At 55.5% G+C, this 15,898-nt stretch overlaps 1 protein-coding gene across 1 annotated transcript in view; it reads left to right on the top strand.

Annotated features, from left to right (window-relative positions):
• The first annotated feature begins 30 nt into the window (after positions 1-30).
• The window catches only part of SYNGR1 (synaptogyrin 1), a 29,320-nt gene continuing 13,452 nt past the window's right edge, over positions 31-15,898 (top strand). The window contains exon 1 of the mRNA XM_007941680.2: positions 31-129. Within this exon, the coding sequence (XP_007939871.1) occupies positions 31-129 (99 nt within the window). The remainder of the gene's footprint in view (positions 130-15,898) is intronic.

Raw genomic sequence — 15,898 nt, forward strand, 5'->3', positions numbered from 1 at the left:
AGCGGGGGGCACCGCACGGGTGCAGCCACGATGGAAGGGGGAGCGTACGGGGCGGGCAAAGCCGGGGGCGCCTTCGACCCCCACACCCTGATCCGGCAGCCGCACACCATCCTGCGCGTCGTATCTTGGGTAAGGACCGCGGGTGACTGGGCCTGGGCTGGGGGAGGGGGGGTGGCGGGCAAGGGCAGCGCGCCCGAACCGATCCGGACCCCACCGGACCCCCGGTAGGGTAGCGGCCGCAGGTGGGGCGCCGTCCTGACGGGCTGCTGGCGCCCGCCTCTGTTTCTCCCGGATCCCACGCTGGGGTCCCGTCGCACGCGGGGGGCGCCCGCTTGGGCTCCGGGAGCTCCTGCTTTCTGACGCCCCCCAATAATGCCGCCCCCCCGCCCTCAATCGCCATGACCTCCAGGCCGCGGCTCTGCGGCTCGCGGCTCGGATTGCGCGCGGCCGCTCGCGCTGACCGGCGACCATGGGGACAGAGCCTGGGTTTCGGGTGGCCTTTTTTGGAGGTGGATAAGGGCGTGGATCGCCTTGCGGAGGGTGCACGGCGCCCCTGCCATGGACGTTCGGGGAGGAGAGGCTCAGAACAGGGGTTTCGTTCCTCTGTGTGGACTTTAGCTGCACGTTGGGAGCCGGATACCTGGGTTCCACCCGGGAACTGCCTCTCCTTGGCGCCGTGACCTTGGGCGCCACCCCAAAAACGTTCACCGAGAACGAGGAATTCATTTCTGAGGTGGAGAGCATCGCCTCCCCTCTCTTGCCTCAGTTTCCTGATTTATGGAGTCGGTGGGAGGAGCCTATGAGAGATCTCGGACGTTGACGTTTAACGACTTCAGCATCCCTCTCCCTCCCAACATACACCTGGATGGGAGGTGGTGTCTGGAAGAAAGCTCCCCTCCCCACAGCCAAGAGCAGAGGGGCCCTTCTAAACCCCCAGTATGCTGGCCCCTCCTTGCCCCGAGAGCGGAGTAGTGCCCCTGTTGAGATCTGGGGGTGAGGAAGATGGGACAGAGACAGTGAGCACAGATGGAGGGGTTCAGATGGCCTGGGTGCCACCCTGGGGAAAAGGCCAGCTGGTGCCTGGGTGGGCACCCTCAGCAGAGGGGTGCCTCTGAAGCCCTGGGCTCCTTCCTGGTGGACCCAGACTAGCGACCTGGATTGAGGTCTGCAGGGGAGGGGCCCTGTTAAGACACCCCAGGGGCCTAAGGTTAAGGCCAGGTGTGACCTCAGAGTGCTTAAGCTGCCCTGTTTTCCGGACCCTATTAGGGTCTGGGTGGGTGGGACTCCTTGGGTGTTTATCTCTGGCCTCCCAGCGAGGAAGAAGCTACTGTTCCCTTGTCTAAACATGTTCAAACCTCCACCTCGTGGCCCAGGAAAGGCACCCACATGTAAACCCTGCCTTCTCCAATGCCCTCTTTGAGGGCAGGGAAGCTGCATCCTGTTAGTCCCTGGGCATGGCCGTGAGGGTTCGTGGCACTGAACTCATCATCCGGAGACCCCAACGGGCCTGTGACAAAGGTAGGAGCCTGGAGGCACCTGCCCGATCAGGTGGACCGGCGCTGAGCACCGCTCCTCTCCACCAGTCCCAGCAGACTGGCCGGTAAGGGAGAAGACACTGGCTTTGTAGAGGATCATGGGAGGTGCCTGCCTGGCTCACTCGTCTTGTGGTAGCTTCATTGACCAAAGCTTGAATCCTCATAAGGGGGAGTGAGCCAGGTACCCCTATCATGGTGGCTCAGGCCCGAGCCCCAGAGAGCAAGGAGAGGGGTCTCTTGCTGTGGGAACCAGAGAAGTTTCATGGAGAAGGTGTCGTCAAACTGGGCCTGGGAGATGCAGAGAGTTTGAGTGTGAAGCTCTGGGCAGGAGAGGCTTCTAGGCAGGAAGGAGATGAAGCAACTGACTGAGTACCCTCTGGTGCCAGGTGTACTCATGGCTGTTGCCCGGCTAGTTCTCAGCAGCCTACTTACCACCTAAGGAGACTGAGGCTCAGAGAGGCCAAATGTCTTGTCTGAAGTTACTGAGCAGGTGAGTGGCCAAGGATTCGAACCCATGTCTTCTCTCACACAGTGGGACCATGTGGTGGTAGACACTGGTAGCCTGCTCTTTGCTATCACACTCCTGGGGAATGAGTATGGCAAGGTCTGGGCAAACTGAGATAACTGGTCACTGTCTTCAGGGCCCCTCCTATGTCCAGGTCCCTTCACAGCCCTGCAGGGCCCAGCAGTGTGCACCCATGGGTTCTTGATTTGTGAAATTTGCAAAGGAAAGATGTTTTTCAGTTATTTTTCCTGAAGAGGGCCCTCCTCAACGTGGTTCCACCCTGGACTCTGAGCCCCTAAGCTTTGCAGTTCCTCTCTGCCTCCGCCCCCTGGGGTAGGCCTGGCCAGACCTGGCAGGGCGATTATGAGTAAAGGTGGGGAGGAAGCTGGTGAATCGTCTGATGGTTCCACCTTGGGCCCTTCCTGCCTGGGCTGGAAGGGGCAGGTATCAGGCTGTGCATGCTGGGAGGGGGGTAGTGGCACTCTGCCAGGTGTCAGCTGTGACCTGCGGCAAGTGTCTTCAACCCCACCGTGTGCCCCAGTCTTCCCATCTGAACTGGGAGATTGGGCCAGGTCAGAGGTTCCCTGTGGCTAGAATTGCAGCCAGTTGGTGACTCATTTCTTTGTTCTGAAGCCAGATAGAAAGACTGAGCCACATTATTGGCGGGGAAGGGCCACCTTTGACTTGGCATTGATATTCTTACCTTCTAGGGGCCGAAATTACCTAAGAGAAAGGTCTTGGTGCCGGTAGATGAGAGGTTTTGTTTAATAGTCCGTCTTGACAAAATAGAACACTTGAAGTCTTGAGGTTATTAGAGTTGATCTCTAAGGGTTTTTGACTGTAACATCCCCTGATTCTGTTAGGACGTGTATCGTTGCCCCCATTTTAAAGATGGCAAAAGTAAGGCTGCTGCTTCTGCTGGCTTCAGGCTCAGGACTGTCAGAGCCACAGTTTGAACCCAGTCTCCAGGCACCACCTTCAATGTACACCCTCTGGCTTTCTTGGCTGGGTTGTGGTGGTATTAGGGGTGCCTGGGAGGAGGTGGCTTTACACCCCATCTTCATTAGCCCCCTTCCCTGTCATCCTAGGTTCACACTGATTAAGAGCTGAGCTTGCCTTGCAAATGCAGCAGATCCAAAACAAGACCCCTCGTGCCCCCCTCCCAGCCAGATTGCCCAAGCCACCTTTATATAGACGTTCTGGAGCCCACTATGGGGTGAACGGCGCCCAGGGAGAGATGGAGGCATGGTGTCCACTTATTCATTCCCAATGACCAAGTCTCTGCTCAGTGCCAGGCTCTGTGTCCCAGCTGGGGAGGCTCAGTCTGGTGAGGTGAACAGAATTGAGCCATTCAGGAAGCTGGGGACTCTTCTAGAAGGAAGTGTGATGGTAGAAGCTGTTTCTGCAAGGAGGATCATGGAGGGCTTCCAGGAGGAGGTGACTGCTGAACTGGATTCTGATCAAGAATTGGGAAGCACACTCTAGATAGAGGAACAGCAAGTACAGTCCAAATATATGGAGGCATGAAGCCCAGAGTGAGCTGTTGGAGACCAGGGTGTGTGAGAGTGACAGATTGAGAGGCTGGAAGGACAGGTGGGGGTGGCCCAGGATGACAGCCTCATGAGCTGGACATCACCTGGGGGCAGTGGGGAGCCACAGGGAGGGCTTTTGAGCAGGGAAGAGGAATGTTGGCTTGGAGATGTGTGTCCTGGCAGGAGGTCCAGGCTGTCTTCTCCCAGCACCTGGCACGGCCTTCATTTATGTGGGGAGGTGGGTCCATGGCCCTCTTCCACGGACCATCATGGGTATTTCTGGCTGACAGCCCTACAGTCTTCCTCATCTCGTGCACGCCTGTGGCCAACAGAGAGACAGAGGCTGCCCCATCTCTCTCTGGTCCAGGGTGGGGTCAGCCACACAGGAGCCCTACAGGCAGCGTTGGCTGATAGGTTTCTGCCACGGGTCTTGGGCACATCCGTGTGTACAGTGGCAGCACGAGGCTTGGTGACCCAGAGAGAGCTGGGGTTTGACGTCAAGAGCAGAACCACCAGAGTGGGACCTTGGAAAAGCTAAGCCTCCGTTTCTTCATCTTTAAAATGGGACTGAAGGGCTGGGGTTTCAGGAAGGAGTCAAAGGTTTTTGTGGATTGTGTGTTGTGTAAGGCTTGCCTGCGTCATGTGGTGGTGCTGGTGAGCCCCTCCTGGGTACTCAAGAAGTGGGTTTTGTTACCCCCACTTTAGATGAGAAGCCAAGGGTCAGAGGTCATTGGAGTTGCTGGCCTCAGAGCCGGTAGCTGATTGCAAGGCTGTGGCCCTGCCTCGGGGAGGTCCCCAGCCTCGTGGGGGAGTCCCACATGACCGTTGGCTTGTGCCAAGCTGTTAGGCAGGCCTGAGCCTGGGGGAGAAAGAACAAAGGCTGGGAGGAGGGGGGACACAGCCCATGAGGAGGCGGGAGGGAGAGAAGGCAGATGGCAGGGCGGGTGGAGGGAGCGTGCTTGGCACCCAGACCGGAAGAACCAGATGTCCAGGCGGGAGGCAGAGCAGAGCAGGTGCCTGAGGTACCTAAGGCCAAGTTCCACACCCCACTCTGGCCCTGGCTGGCCGTGTGACTTGAGCGAGATGCCGGTGGTTGCAGGGCCTCGGTTTCCCCATCTGTCAAACGGGTAGGGGACAGTCGGCTTGTGCTGGTGTCTCCCAACTTTTCCACCCCCAAGGAACTGCATTCTTGCCCCAGTGGATTCCAGACTGGACATGTTTAGACGAGTCAATCTTTAAGGAAGTAGTGCCCAAAACCCCTGTTGTGGGGAGTCCAGAGCAGAGGGTGCCTGAGCCCCAGGCCCACATATGTGAGCAGAGTGGGGTGTCAGCAGAACCTGACAGGACCCCATCCCGTGCTTCTGGGCACCTCACTTGCAGGCATGGTGTTTTGCTCTGTTCCCTTCAGCTCCGCTGGGGAGGAAGGCTGGGGGATGGGCCCTGCATCTCTGGGGCTATAGGGGATGGGGTGGCCATCTGGGACAGCCCTCAGGTTCAGACCAGGCTGTTTAGAACACGTTCACCCCAACAAGCCAGGGCTTCTCAAAAAACTCAGAGCCCAGGCTCATGAAGACTTGGCCTGTGTCCCAAGTTCTTAGTCCCCTTTCTGAACGTCCCTGTCACCTTTCTGTAAATCGCCCAGAAACCTGGCCTCCCCACCAAAGATCGGGCTTGCCCGGAGCCCTCTTAGTGGGGCTGGTTTTTCCCTCAGACCCTTCCTTCTGCCAGGCCTGGAGGTAGGGTCTCCTGACTCCTTCCAGTACATCCCCCCCATCATTGTAATCATGCCAGCCCTGTGCTAGCCACTTCCCTTCATTATAGGCCAAAACCAAAAAAAAAAAAAAAAAAAAAACAAAGTCACTGCTGTCAAGTTGGATCTGACTCATAGCAACCCCTCCTTGGGTTTCCGAGGCAGTATCACTACGGAAGTAGATTGCCCGCCCAATCTTCCTTCTGAGGAGTGGCTGGTGGGTTTGAACTGCCAGCCTTCTGGTTAGCAGTCAAATGCCTTAGGCACTACACCACCAGAGCTCCCCAACATAGGCCAGCCTGGGCCATATTCTCCATTCCTTAAAGATCCCAACCCCTGGCCCAGCCTCTGTTCCCTCCAGCACTGCACCTACTGGCATCGCTGGTCATTTCAGTGCCCATCTGGATATGCCTGTCCCTCTGGCCTCTTGGCTCCTTGCCCTCACCTGCCTCAGCCTCTCTTGCCAGGTCATGCCCTGTTAGCTGCTGTCAAGTCAGTCCCCACCTTGTGGTGCTGCCCTGCACGATGGAGTGAGACGTAGCCAAGTCTTGTGCCATCTCCACAATCAGCTGTAAATCGGACTGTTGTAATCCGTAGGATTTTCATTGGCTGATTTTCAAACGAAGGTTGCCAGGCCTTTTTTCCTGGTCCTTCTTTGGAATCTCTGCGGAAACCTGTGTGGCATGATAGCAACACACAAAGCCTCCACCGACAGACAGATGGCGGCTGCGTGTGAAGTGCATTGGCCAGGAATTGAACTTGCATCTTCTGCATGGATGCCAAGTAGCTGTGTGCACCCCTCAATCATTGTTCTGGGTGTCACTCACTCTAACCTTCCCCTCCTTCCAGCTCTCTCCCTCTCCCACCCAGCTTCCAGCAGTCTTTCAGCCTGGGACCCCTGAGCCGCTGACCCTCCCATTGTTACTGGCCCTCACTGCCTCACCTTCTCCAGCTCGGATTTCCTGTCGGTCAGCCCAGTTATCCAAGCTCCCAGCCTGTCTCTGGCAAAACCCTACCTGGTAAAACCCCAGCTCTGGTTAAATCAGCCTGTAGCCCCTGACACCTGCCCCTACCGCTGGGCTGTCTCTCCTGTCTGGAGGCCAGGCCAGCCTTGCCGTGGGCACCAGACGTCTCACCGCCCCGAGGACACAGACCCAGCACTTCTCTTACCTCCACCCTCGGTTTAGCCATCTCTGCTGGCCCTTCCTGGTCAGTGTACAGGAGTCTGTTAGTCCCCATCCTAGGGAAACCCTCCCTTGGCCCATCTCTGCTTCTTTAGAAGCTTCCTCTCTGTTCCTGTCTCCAGTTTTCTCCTCCTGTTTTCTCTCACATGCCCCCGATCTGACTGTCTCCCCACCTCTACTCCGTCTTCACCATCTTGTCAGGATCATCTTCATGTTGCCGATTCTTAGGAATTCTTCCCAGCATTTCGCAGGGAGTGAGGGGTTGACATGTCCTCCCATTGAGTCAAACAGCCACACAACATGGGCACCCTGGGGTCTTCTGTCTGCTGTAGCCAATGAGCCATGCTGGGTGCCTGGCCCTTGTGAGGGTGCACAGTCTGGTGGGGGGCCGTGACGTGGAGGTGAGCACAAGACCCACAGAGGAGGGAACCCCAACATGGGGATGAAGGGTGACACTAAAACTGAGATGAGAGGGTGGAGCTAGCCAGAAGGGGAGGGAATTCCAGGCAGAAGGAACATCATGGGCAAAGTGGAAAGCCATGAGCAAGCAGTGACTTTTGCTGTCACCATGTTGGGCGGGGAGCTCTGGAGGGCAGGGCCATGTCTGTTGTGTTACTCCTATCCCCAGTGCTGGGATAGCTCCTGGTGTCCAGTAAGGGCTCCATGTGTGGGTGAAGGACACAGTGAACTGCCTCACTCCATCCTCCACCTACCATCCCCATTCAGGCCTCCTACAAGATCCAATGAGAACATCACCTCCTCTGTGAAGCCTTCCTGGATTTCCACTGAGCTCACTCTCCTCCCCACTTCCCTTGTGCTCTGTGTGAATGACTCTAAGGACTCTCCGAACTAGGGGGCTTTTCCCCCTTTTGTCTTTCTCTTTTGCTAGAAGGTAGAGGCAGAGCCTGGGACTGGGTGATCTCTGAAGACCTGGGACTTCCAGAAGGAGATAGTAAATAGCGTCAGGCATGAAGAGACTGGCAGGGCAAGGGAGGCCTCGAAGGAGGAAGAGCAGAGAGAACTGGGTAGTGAACCTTGCCCTTCTTACCAGCTGAGGGACCTCACAGAGCCTCAGTTTCCCCATCTGTGACATGGGCATGTTGTCGTTGTTAGGTGCTGTTGAGCCAGCCCCAACTCCTAGCGACCCCGTGCACAAGAGAAAGACATACCTGGTCCTGCACCATCCTCACAATCCCTGCGATGCTTGAGCCCATTCTCACAGCCACTGTGTTGATGCATCTCCTTGAGGGTCTTCCCCTTTTTCTGTGACCCTCTGCTTTAACAACCATGAGCTACTTCCCCAAGGAATGATCCCTTCTGACAACATGGCCCAAGTAGGTGAGATGAAGTCTGGCCCTGCACACGTCTAAGGAGCATTCCGGCTGCACTTCCTCCAGCACAGATCTGTTGGTTCTTCTGGCAGTCCATGGGATTTTCGGTACTCTTCGCCAACACCACAATCCAAAGGCATGAGTTCTTCTTCAGTCTTCCTTATTCATCGTCCAGCTCTCGCACGCATATGAGGCTACTGCCCAACTCTCCGCCATTGAGTTGATTCTGACTCATAGTGACCCCCTTTGGGTTTCCGAGGCAATAAATCTTTACGGAAGTAGATTACTCAGTCTTCTTCCATGGAGTGGTTGGTGGGTTTGAACTACCAACCTTCTGGTTAGCAGTCAGATGCCTTAGGCACTACACTATCAGAGCTCCTTGGGTTAGGTGCACCTTAGCCTTCAAAGTGACTTCTTTGCTCTTCAGACTTTAAAGAGTCTTTTGCAGCAGATTTGCCCAGTGCAATACAACATCTGATTTCTTGACTGCTGCTTCTATGGGTATTGATTGTGGATCCAAGTAAAATAAAATCCTTGACAACATCAGTCTTTTCTCCGTTTATGGTGCTGCTGCTTATTGGTCCAGTTGTGAGGATCTTCTCTTTCTTTGGGCACAGTGGTGCCTGTTCACGGGGTTGTTGGGAGAGTAGGTGAGGCCCTGCCTGTGAAGGGCTCCGGCCACACATGGTGGTGTTTGCAGCCGTTCTCTAGCGTGTGGCAGTGCTTTCTCCAGGTCCCAGGAAGGACAAGGGGCCAGGACCTGGGGTGTGAAAGGACTTGGGGTGAGGAGGGACTGAGATGTGGAAGGACCTGGGGTGAGGAGGGACCTGGGGTGAGGAAGGCTACAAGGGGTAGGAATCCAGATACCTCTGCCGCTAACTGTGTGACCCTGGGCTATTCGGGTGCCCTTCTCTGGGTCTCAGTTTCCCCATTTCTAAAGAGGCTCCAGGACCCCATTTTGTTTGTGTGACCATGGATGGTGACAATGGGGACAATCTGTGGAGAGAAAGGGACGCCTTCCGATCACCCAGGCAGAGTCAGGGGTCTGCTCAGCCATGCCGCTCCCCACCCCCACCTCTGAGAAGATGCGGGGACAGCTTGCAGGAAGATTACAATCTAATCCCAGCAGATCACTTCCAAGGCCACAGAGCAGGGGCATGGGGCAAGGAGGAGAGAGAAGGGGCCCCGGGAGCCCCGCCCACCCTGTGCCCTGAAGGAGGCTCTCCCGGAAGTGGAGCTGCTGCCCCAGCACCGTCATGCGCCCATGCGTTGGCTTTGGCCGTTTTCCTCACATGACCCTGTGTCTGTGTGTGTGTGTGTGGGGGGGGGTCCCTGCTTCCTGTGAAGGAGGGGCCACTTGGCGGCCTGGCTCGTCCCTCAGAAGTATGGCCATTCCTTTCTTCTCTCAGCCTTTCCCCAGGACTGTGGCGGGGACGCTGGTAGGAAGGCAGAGTTCAGTTTACGGTGAGGGAGAGGACTCGGCAGTGTTAGGCAGTGAGCTCCCCATGGTCTCAGGTGTACAAATGGAGGTGCCAGCCAGGGATGCTGAAGAGGGAATGCTCCTTTCTCCTGGCTCTTGCTGCCTGTGCCTCAAGTTTACTGTCTCTTCTTCTCTGGGTCTGGAAGGGAGACAAATATCCAACAACTAAAGCAACAAATAGGAGAAATTTTGCATAATAACTGTTCTGGTTACCTAGTGCCACTCTGACAAGAATATATACCACAAATGGGATGGCCTTAACAAACAGGAGTTTATTCTTATAATTTGGAGGCTTTAAGTCCAAGTTCAAAGTGCCAAGCTCTAGGGGCTGGGTGAAAGCCCCTCAGCCTTGGGCCTCAGCTGTAGGCTCTGCCTCCAGCTCCCAGCCCACCGAAGCTAGAGGCTTTTCTGCACTCAGACATCTGCTGGCTGCTGAGGTTGACAAGTAAAAAGGCACAGTCCCAATGTTACCAAACCATACACCAGGCCATTAACTTAAGTCCATTGGAAGTCCCAAGATCGGCAGAGCATGGCAGGCTGCTGAACAACGACATGGCTACATGCAGGGTCCAAGCGTGCCATAGACTAGAGACCATTCCAAGACTTCTCCTTATATACAGGAAGCAGACCACATCCCAAAGACAGCTACTCAGCTGCTTGTGGTAGATCCCACCATGGAGTTGATTGCCAGTCTCATCATGGGGAATGACTACCACCAGCTGCCCAGCCACTCAACCAGGCCCAGCCAAGTTGACACACAAACATAACTACCACAATAACATAATGAAAATACAGTGGGGTATTGGACTACTGAATGAGTGGGAGACAAAGAGGACTTCAGACCTGGGAATCTGTCTGGAGGGCTTCTCTGAGGAGGTGTCTTTTTGCATGGAGACTTGGCTGTTGAAAAGGAACTAGCTTTGAGAAGGGTTTTTCCCAGGAAGGAACCCCAAATACAAAGGCCCTGGAACAGGAATGAGAGGAGAGTGGTGGAAGGAGGGATGAGACCGAGGAGAAGGCCGGGTCTGTGGGGTGGCAGTGCGGAGGGGACTTTCCTGCAATTGGGGGTGGGGAGGAACAGTTGGAGGGTTTGGAGCAGGAGGAGGATGTCACCCGACTTAGACTTAAAGGGACTCTTCAGGCTGCAGTGAAGTGGACAGTTCAGGGGACAGAGTAGACACACAGATGTTGAAGAGGCTGCTACTGTTGCCTGGGCTTGAGGTAAATCATGGCCTGGACTGTAGAGAGGTACGTGGAATGATTTGATGGTTATTCAAAGGAGGTTGAAGCAAAGGCCCAGCTGCTGAATTGGATGAGGCAGTGAGCAGGAGAGGAGGCAAGGCTTTGAGAGCCTGAGCATCTGGGTCAGAGCTGATGCCCGGATGGATGAACGGTGGCCTGAGGTCACTGAGGAGGTCAGGAGAGGTAATGGAGGACCAAGCAAGAGGACCTCTGAGCTGGTGCTGGGAGGAGGGACTTTATCCTCAGCCAGGGCACAGACAGGTGAGATTTGGGGATCCCTTAGCTGCCACCCGGAGATGGCTTGGAGGCCAGGCGGCCTGAGAGGAGGCTGTGGCCCCTGGCCATAATCGGTGGCACAGGCCAAGGAGTGGAGCGTTTCCACCCGGCCGCTGGCCTTAGGAACAGACCTCCCTGTACAGGAAAGAGAGAGGGTGTGGTTTGGAGCTGGGAGGGCCGAGCATGCCAGATGTCATCTCCCTGCAAGCTTATCTGGGGAACAGTCAACATTTGCCCAAAGGTGTTTAAAGTCAGGCTTCTGGGAAGTTTCCAGGGAGACAGCGCCCTCTGCCACCTGTGCCCCCACCCCAGCTGAAGAATAGAGGCCCTGGCCTTAGGCCTCATTAGCCCGTTCCCAGCAGTGAGCTCCAGGCATGTCCCAAGATGCACACCGCAGCCAGCTCTGCCTGCGAACGTGGAGACCCCTACAAGCTCCCCAAGTAAAGCAGCCAGCCCCTCTATGCACCAGGGGTGGTGACCCAGAGCTCTGGACCTCTGGGCTGGGGTACCGTAGAGGGCCAGCAGCCATCCTCCTTGGTCTTATGCTGACCCCAGTGTTCAGGATTCTGGAATTCCCTTCCTAGTGAGGAGGCTGCTTAACGCGGTGGTTAAGGCCCATGTTCTGGCATCGGACTGGAGCAGGACAGGTCTAGACAGGAGCCCCAGGCTCCCGTTCACCTGTGGGAGCCTGGTCAGAGAGGGCCATCAGAGCTCAGGGCCTTCTATGAAATGCTTTGTGGGGATTTTTATTTTTTAGATTTTAACAGACTTTGTTTTCATTTTATAAAATAAAAATTGTGCAGAGAATCCTTTTTTCCAGGCTTATTTCCTCTTCAGAGGCTTGGAGAGGCAACAGGAGAGCGTGTGGGTAGGACGCTTTGAGCGGGACCACTGCGTCTGTCAGGCCCTGAGGAGTTCCCATTTTCTTGGGGAGATAGACTGTAAATAAGTCCCAGTGGGGTGTGTGAGGAAGGGTCAGAGTGGGGGAGAGCGACTGCAGAGGAGTGTATCCCCAAGGGTGTCTAGGAGTGACAACATCCAAGCAGGGTTTCAAAGGGTGCAAAGAGTTTGCTCCAACATGAAGGATGAAGGCGGCAGGGAGGGGCATTCTGGGAGATGGAAACAGCAGGTGCAATATTATGGGGCATCAAGCAGCCTGTGGCTGTGCCAACCCCAGGCCCTTCAGGGTGGCTGCATGGGGTGTGGTAAGGGGTGGATTGAGGCAGAATGGGGTCACAGAGGGATTTGTAGCTCCGGGGTCTCTGTTTCTGTGTGTGTCTGAATCCAGTGGCCCAAGGTCCAGGCATTCCAAGCTTCTGAGGTTCCTTCCCAAATGTTTCTCTCAGTTTGATATGGGTCTGTCTGCCCAAAGCACCATCTGGAGTCAGTTTTTACAAAGACTCGGGATTGGATTCTAGAGAGGACCAGGAAAATAGAGGCTGGGCCTGTTTACCTTAGCCCTTTTCAGTGTGAGGGAAAGAGGGTGTTGTTTCTGTGCCTGCCGGTGGCCGGTGGCCGGTGACCGGTGGCCTCTGCGTGTCCTTGTCAGACAGCCACCTCCATCCTCTCCTGTCTCGTGGTCTCCCCACAGCGGACTGACCCGCTTATTGGCTGAGTTGCCTGAGCCGCGGTGACCAGGGTAGAATTTCATTCTGGTTTAATTTCCGGTTCTCGGGTGTCCTCGCGGCTGCTCTGTGTGTCCCTTGCTGTCCCTGTGGATCCAGCCTTATCAGGTCGCCCAGGCAGGTCGCCTGGCACAGGGCACTGGCTTTTTGAAGCTAGACAGGTGCAGTTCTGAGTCGGACTTCACCCCTCACCAGGTGCCCGGGGCTCTTGGTGCCTGATTTTCTCAACTGTGAAAGGAATAAGAATATCAGCTTTGTGAGGTTTGGAGCATATACAATAAAGCTGTGAGAGCCAGAACCTGTATAAGGTGGAAACCTGCCAGAGAAGGAAAACGCAAATCTTTTCTGCTAATAGAGAGTGATAGCAAGGTGGTAAGACTGCACCCTGTCAAAGGCGGAAAGCTCGTGAGACCCAGAAAAACAAGGCAGTCCCGTCGAGTCCTGGCTCCCGCAGGCTTCACTGTGTCCCTAGTGCTTCTCGTGTTTTGTTTTTCCCATACCCACCCTGGAGTGACTACCCATCTGGTGTTAGCTGTGGGAGAAAACACGGCTGGGTCATACTTATTGTGGAAAAAGTGGGGAGATGGTGGCTAAGTGTATCCTGGAGGGAGTTGGGGAGACCCCCAGGAACTAACTGGCTGTGTGATCGTGGCAATATTCCTTTCTTGCTGCAAGCATCAGTTTCTCCATCTGTAAAGTGTTAGGCCTGGTCCAGGTGAGGGGACCCAGCAGCTTCAGGGGCCCACCTGTTCCATTATGATCAGCCTGCTGGTCATCGCCCACACCGAGCACCTAATCTGTCCTACTCCAAATACGACTCCCTCCCTGCCACCCTCCCAGGTCTCAGGAAGCCCAACCCTCCAAGGGCTCCTGGACTCCCCACATGGGACCTGTCGGCACCCCTTCTCACCATCTCCACCGCCCCCAGCCCCCTGCACCCCTCACCTGGCCACTGCTGTCCCTGCTGGCTGGTCTTTGTGTTTCCGCCTTTATCCCTACAGCCTTTTCTCTCCACATCAACCACAGTGATTCTTTGCAAACGTAAGTCAGATCAAGTCGCTCACTGCCCTGAAGCCTGCAGTGGCTCCCGATCTCCTACAGTGAAATTCAGGTCCCTCCTGACTGTCCGTCCCCTCAGAGTTCTGCCCACCGTGGCCTCTCGCCTCTTGGTTGACGCTTCAGCTCCAGCCACATTGGCCTCTGTGATGGCCTCAAACACGCCCAGCTTATTCGCACCCCAGGGCCTTTGCACTTGCGGCTTCCTCTCTGTGGAATACTGTCAGATACCCTCATGACTGTGGGCCCTCGCTTCCGTTGCACTCAGAAGGTCACTTCATCAATAGACATGCACTCCTTGGAGCGATCAACCATGGGAGAATAGAAGGGCAGTGTTTGCACAGGGAGACAGCTGGGGGGGGGGGACAGGAGTGCATGGGAGGGAAGGACACGAGGAAGTGGGAAGAGAACTGTTATATTGTGGGGAATGGCAGTCAATGTCATGAGATAAAATATGTATGAACTGCTGTATGGAAAATGAATTTGCTCTGTAAACTTTCACCCAAATCACAATAAAAAATTTTTTAAAAAAAAGTCACGTCATCAGAGGCTGTCCTCAGTCACCTGGTCCCTCTCCTTGCACGGCTGTGTCATTCATGACACTTGTCACGATCTGGGTGCATATTTGTTTCCTCCCGCCGTGAGAACAGTGGCCTTCCTGTCTGCCCCATGGCCTCAGCATGGGACCTGACCACACTCAATAAAAACAAAACCAAACTCACTGCCGGTGAGTCAGATCCGAGTCATAGTGAGGCCTTCTTGGGTTTCTGAGATGGTGTCACTATGGAAGTTGTTGTTGTTGTTGTTAGGTGCGTTGAGTCGTCTCGGACTCATAGCGACCCTATGCACAGCAGAATGAAACACCGCCCGGTCCTGAGCCAGCTCCATGATCCTTGCTATACTTGAGCCCATCGCCACTGCCACTTACTACGACAGTAAATCTCCCAACCTTCCTTCCAAGGAGTGGTTGGTGGGTTTGAACCGCCAGCCTTCTGGATAACAGTCAGATGCCTTAGGCACTGCACCACCAGAGTGCTCAGTATATTTTGTCGAATGAATCAGTAACCTCGTGTCACATCCCAGTTCTCCGGAAAAGAGGCCAGGTGCTTGGGCTGTGTCCTAAGGCAGTGGGGAGCCGCTGAAGTGACCCTTATGCTATAGGGAGGGGGCAGGACGGGGCGGGGGGAGCTGTGATCCCTGGAGTCAGATCTTGTCATATCTCCGCCCCCCTCTCTGTGGTTTCCCACAGCACTTAAATCTAAGGTCCCCACCACAGACCCTGCGATGATGGGCTCAAGTATAGCAGGGATCGTGGAGCTGGTGTGGGACCGGGCAGTGTTTCTTTCTGCTGTGCGTGGGGCCGCGATGAGTCGGAAACAACTCGACGGCACCTAATAACAACAACAACACCACTGCCCACCAGGTCCTACGTGGCTTTGTCCTCCCTCCGCCCTCCCCGCCCCCTTGCCCCTCCGGCCCCAGTTCCCTTGGTTGGTTGCTGCTGCTTTCTGCCAGCGTGAGAAACCATTCCCACCTCCAGTCTTTTTGCATTCTCTGTTCCTCTGCCTGGAACTCGCTTCCCTTAGATTTTTGTGGGACTGGCTCTGCCTCTTCTTGGCTCAAAGGGTCTCCCTCATAGCATTTCCCACAGTGTCTGTCCTCACTGTAATTGTCTACTTAATGTGTTGAATGTCAGACTAGCATCTTTGGGTGTCTGCTACATGCTGTGTACTGTTCACACAGTTTAGGAGTTTCGTTGCTCCCACTTTACAGATGAGGAAGCTGAGCCTCGGAGAGGTTAAGTCACTTGCCCAAGGTCACCCAGCTAGTCAGGCAGCCTGACTGACCCCCAGCGCAGGCTCCTCCCCATAGCTGGCCAGCCCAAGGCCAGGTGCTGGGAACCCTTTGATCTGGGATAAATGCCTGCTGTCCACTGGGGCAGAGGTAAGGGGGTAGGCAGCTGTGGGAGCTGGAGCGAAGCCGCCTCCTTCCTTGCTGCCCCTGGGGCCCCACAAGCTGGTCCCTCCTGGGGTGTTTTGATCTTGCTTTGTTTCTAGCACTTTCCTCTCAGCCTCTCTGAGGACTCCCTGCATCTCTCCCTCCAGAGAGGACCCAGGTGTTAATGGTCCCTCCTCTGCTGTCCCAGAGGCCGCCCAGACTTCCGCCCGCTGCCTGCCTCCCTCGCCGGCCTCTTCTGTCTCGGAGGGGATGCACCCTGCTTCCCCCTTCCAGCGGCAGCGGCATCTCTTCTACTTTTAGAGAACATGTGTCTGTACAGGAAGTGCGGCTCAAGAGGGGCCTTCCTACTAGTGTTCGTTCTCTCCCAGGGGTGTCGGGAGAGGGAAATTACCCTCACTAGCTCCTCCTAGGGAGCTCTGGTAG

Source organism: Orycteropus afer, unplaced genomic scaffold (genome assembly GCF_000298275.1).
Source record: "Orycteropus afer afer isolate SDZICR_OR568_19922 unplaced genomic scaffold, OryAfe1.0 scaffold00083, whole genome shotgun sequence".
Lineage (NCBI taxonomy): Eukaryota > Metazoa > Chordata > Mammalia > Tubulidentata > Orycteropodidae > Orycteropus > Orycteropus afer.